Raw genomic sequence first — 4,978 nt, forward strand, 5'->3', positions numbered from 1 at the left:
GTTTTGAGTCTGATTCTGATATTTTTGCAGAGAAAACGATTTTTTGAATTCAGAATCTTTGGAATTTTGAAAATTCGAAATTCTCAGAATTCTGAGAATTATAAAATCATGAGAATAAAATACTAGAATTAAAAAAAAAATCTAAAATCTTGAAATTTCAGACTTTTGAAGGAAATGAAGCTTCCAAAGAAAGGATGAGGATCACCAGCTACTCTCTCAGCAAGCTCACAAAGAAAATCCGGTGATGGGAGCCAATCGAGGAGAACATTGATGGAAACCACTTATCTGAAGAGCACCGACTGAGCGAACCAATCTAGGAATTCTGCTCATACATGCCGTACCCAAAGGAAAAGTTCCACGTCAACGGCGTCGACATGGATTCTGACGACTACACCAACGTCTTCAACTTCTTCCAAGCCTCTCCCCGCGGATACGCAGTGCTCAATGTCTGTCTGTAGAAGGTGAGTTACAGTAATCCACTTCAGGGGAAGAGATCTGATTTTTTTATTTTTTACAGGAATTCTCGATCAGCTGCCTTTGCAAAAGAGATGGATGCAACTAGCCAAAGGGATTCACATCGTTCCTGGAATTCAACAAACGCCCGATGTCAGAAATGTCTTTCTACATTTTTTTTCTCAATTTCATGCCAACGGAACATTACACTTTTTGAATAAAATTTTTTTTAATAAACAATTTTTTCATTTAGTATTTTGATTGAGTAACACAATTTTCCAAAGTCATTCCAATCTGTTTAGAAAAAATCTATAGAGGAATTTTGAAAGAAAAACTTCTAAAACATTCAATTGTCAAAATTAACTTTTAAGCTGAAAATTAGTTTTTTGTATTTCTAAATATCTGAATTTCTAAATATCTGAATTTCTAAATATCTGAATTTCCGAATTTCTGAATTTCCGAATTTCTGAATTTCTGAATTTCTGAATTTCCGAATTTCGCATTATGATTTTTGAATTTTTTTAAAGTCAGCAATTCATGAATCATAAATCCTGAGGCCTTTTTTCTCTACACTATACGAAAAGTGCTCGCCGAATCAAAGTGCTCGCCACCGAGCCACTCAGCACCAACTGACACTAAACAATAAAAAGAGAGCGAAACCCATCTTTTTTTTCTTTTCTAGTTCTCTAACTCTCTCACTCTCTCACTTTTCCCCCCTCCCCCCAGATTTTTCTCATTTTATTCCCCAATGACGCCATGTGTAGACGTCTCCGAATTGATTTTTCTCGAATTTCTAATATTTTCCTAATTACTCTAATTATCTATTTCAATTAATCTCTAGTTAGAATTCTGTAGAATTCCTCCAAGTTGCGTCAGCATTAACAGGTGAGCGAATGTTTTTTGACATTTTTAGAAAATTAGTTTTTTTTCAATAAAAACTCTGAAATTCTGAATTTCTGCAAAAATTCTGAAATTCTGAGGTTCAAAAAATTCAGCCATTTCTTGGATTTTGAGTTTCGGCTTTTTCGAATTTCTGAAATTTTATACGAAAAATTCAAAAACCGAAGACTTTTTTTTTAGCAATTCTCAAGAAAACAAAAAGAATTGTACACGGATTCTTATTCTGAAGACTTTATTACGAATCAGAATTTTGGTATGAAAACTGCAAAATTTTGGGTTTTTGATTTGAAATTCAGAAATTCCAGGAAATTCAGGAATTCCAGGAATTCCAGGAAATTCAGAAATTCCAGGAAATTCAGAAATTCAGAAATTCAGAAATTCAGAAATTCAGAAATTCAGAAATTCCGAAATTCAGAAATTCAGAAATTCAGAAATTCTAGAAAATTCAGAAATTCCAGGAAATTGAGAAATTCCAGGAAATTCAGGAATTCCAGGAAATTCAGAAATTCAGAAATTCAGAAATTCAGAAATTCAGAATTTGAGAAATTCAGAAATTCAGAAATTCAGAAATTCAGAAATTCAGAAATTCAGAAATTCAGAAATTTAGAAATTCAGAAAGGCTTGAAGTTCGAAATGCAGGTTATAGGATTTTAGGATTTTGAATTTTTCGAATGAATTCCTGAATTTCAGTGTTTTTCGGATATCAGAATCTTAGAATCTTGGAATCCTTCAATAATCTAAAATTATGAAAGTTCCGAAAATTCTAAAAAATCTTATCTCGTTTAGAATGCGCCTTTCATTTGTGCTCGGTTGTCAAAATGCCGTTCCATGGTGCTACACCATCCAATTGCTTGAATTAGATTCGTAAGTTACGGTATCAGTCGAATCATTTTATCTTTTATTTCAGCAAATTGATATAATTGGTAGTGTATCTGCTTGCGAACTAGTTATTAATTAAGCACGACTGCGGTCTCGAGATCAGAAGCAATCGATCAGCTTGTCATTTGGAGAATTTTTGGGAGTGATTGATTCGAATTCATTCAGTAAGTTTCACACAGTTTGAATCAAATCTTGAATTTTTTTAATTTTCAGATAAGCAATGTCAGAGCAATGCACACTTGCACAGTTTCGAATCCCACGTCAGAAGATGTTTCAAAGTTTTCCTATTCAAGTTCATCTGTTTACAAAATTCTTAATAAATGTTTTTTTTTTGTTTGAAATAAGCCCATTATCCATCATAATAAGTTTCAGAATTTCTAGTTTTGGAATTCCCGAATATCAGTATCTCAGAATTTCGAAACCTCAGAATTCCAGAATCTCCGAATCTCAGAATTTCGGAATCTCAGAATTCCAGAATCTCAGAATCTCAGAATTCCAGTATCTCAGAATTTCGACATCTCAGAATTCCAGAATTTCAGAATCTCAGTATCTCAAAATCTTTAGAATCTCAGAATCTCAGAAGCTCAGAATCTCAGAATCTTAGAATCTTGGAATCTCAGAATCTCAGAATCTCAGAATCTTTAGAATCTTGGAATCTCAGAATCTCAGAATTTCAGAATCTCAGAATTTCAGAATCTCAGAATTCCAGAATCTCAGAATCTCAGTATCTCAGAATCTTTAGAATCTCAGAATCTCAGAAGCTCAGAATCTCATAATCTTAGAATATCAGAATATCCTAATCTCAGAATCTCAGAATCTCAGAATCTCAGAATCTCAGAATCTCAGAATCTCAGAATCTCAGAATCTCAGAATCTCAGAATCTCAGAATCTCAGAATCTCAGAATCTCAGAATCTCAGAATCTCCAAATCTCAGAATCTCAGAATCTCAGAATCTTTAGAATCTTGGAATCTCAGAATTTCAGAATTCCAGAATCTCAGAATCTCAGAATCTCAGAATCTCAGAATTCCAGAATCTCCGAATCTCAGAATTCCAGAATCTCCGAATCTCAGAATTTCGGAATCTCAGAATTCCAGAATCTCAGAATCTCAGAATTCCAGTATCTCAGAATTTCGACATCTCAGAATTCCAGAATTTCAGAATCTCAGTATCTCAAAATCTTTAGAATCTCAGAATCTCAGAAGCTCAGAATCTCAGAATCTTAGAATCTTGGAATCTCAGAATCTCAGAATCTCAGAATCTTTAGAATCTTGGAATCTCAGAATCTCAGAATTTCAGAATCTCAGAATTTCAGAATCTCAGAATTCCAGAATCTCAGAATCTCAGTATCTCAGAATCTTTAGAATCTCAGAATCTCAGAAGCTCAGAATCTCATAATCTTAGAATATCAGAATATCCTAATCTCAGAATCTCAGAATCTCAGAATCTCAGAATCTCAGAATCTCAGAATCTCAGAATCTCAGAATCTCAGAATCTCAGAATCTCAGAATCTCAGAATCTCAGAATCTCAGAATCTCCAAATCTCAGAATCTCAGAATCTCAGAATCTTTAGAATCTTGGAATCTCAGAATTTCAGAATTCCAGAATCTCAGAATCTCAGAATCTCAGAATCTCAGAATTTCAGAATCTCAGAATCTCAGAATCTCAGAATCTCAAAAACTCAGAATCTCAGAATCTCAGAATCTCCAAATCTCAGAATCTCAGAATCTCAGAATCTTTAGAATCTTGGAATCTCAGAATCTCAGAATTCCAGAATCTTAGAATCTCAGAATCTCAGAATCTCAGAATCTCAGAATCTCAGAATCTCAGAATCTCAGAATCTCAGAATCTCAGAATCTCAGAATCTCCAAATCTCAGAATCTCAGAATCTCAGAATCTTTAGAATCTTGGAATCTCAGAATCTCAGAATCTCAGAATCTCAGAATCTCCAAATCTCAGAATCTCAGAATCTCACAATCTTTAGAATCTTGGAATCTCAGAATCTCAGAATTCCAGAATCTCAGAATCTCAGAATCTCAGAATCTCAAAAACTCAGAATCTCAGAATCTCAGAATCTCAGAATCTCAGAATCTCAGAATCTCAGAATCTCAGAATCTCAGAATCTCCAAATCTCAGAATCTCAGAATCTCAGAATCTTTAGAATCTTGGAATCTCAGAATCTCAGAATCTTTAGAATCTTGGAATCTCAGAATCTCAGAATTCCAGAATCTCAGAATCTCAGAATCTCAGAATCTCAGAATCTCAGAATCTCCAAATCTCAGAATCTCAGAATCTCAGAATCTCTAGACTCTTGGAATCTCAGAATCTCAGAATTCCAGAATCTCAGAATCTCAGAATCCCAGAATCTCAGAATCTCAGAATCCCAGAATTTCAGAATCTCAGAATCTCAGAATCTCAGAATCTCAAAATCTCAGAATCTCAGAATCTCAGAATCTCAGAATCTCAGAATCTCAGAATCTCAGAATCTCAGAATCTCAGAATCCCAGAATCTCAGAATCTCAGAATCTCAGAATCTCAGAATCTCAGAATCTCAGAATCTCAGAATCTCAGAATCTCAAAAACTCAGAATCTCAGAATCTCCAAATCTCAGAATCTCGCAAATCTCGAGACATCTCGAGAATCTCAGGAATCTTTAGAATCTTGGAATCTCAGAATCTCAGAATCTTTAGAATCGTGGAATCTCAGAATCTCAGAATTCCAGAATCTCAGAATCTCAGAATCTCAGAG

General features: G+C 34.4%; 1 protein-coding gene across 1 annotated transcript; it reads left to right on the forward strand.

Annotated features, from left to right (window-relative positions):
- Positions 1-2,140: 2,140 nt before the first annotated feature.
- On the forward strand, positions 2,141-3,803 carry CBG21136 (the record flags this gene model as incomplete). The annotated part of the gene is made up of 3 exons (XM_045243550.1): positions 2,141-2,217; positions 2,994-3,398; positions 3,635-3,803. 3 exons carry the CDS (start codon positions 2,141-2,143, stop codon positions 3,801-3,803), a joined length of 651 nt encoding a protein of 216 aa, XP_045097246.1.
- Positions 3,804-4,978: the final 1,175 nt, after the last annotated feature.

This window comes from Caenorhabditis briggsae (assembly GCF_000004555.2).
Source record: "Caenorhabditis briggsae complete genome, chrIII, whole genome shotgun sequence".
Taxonomy (NCBI): Eukaryota; Metazoa; Nematoda; class Chromadorea; order Rhabditida; family Rhabditidae; genus Caenorhabditis; species Caenorhabditis briggsae.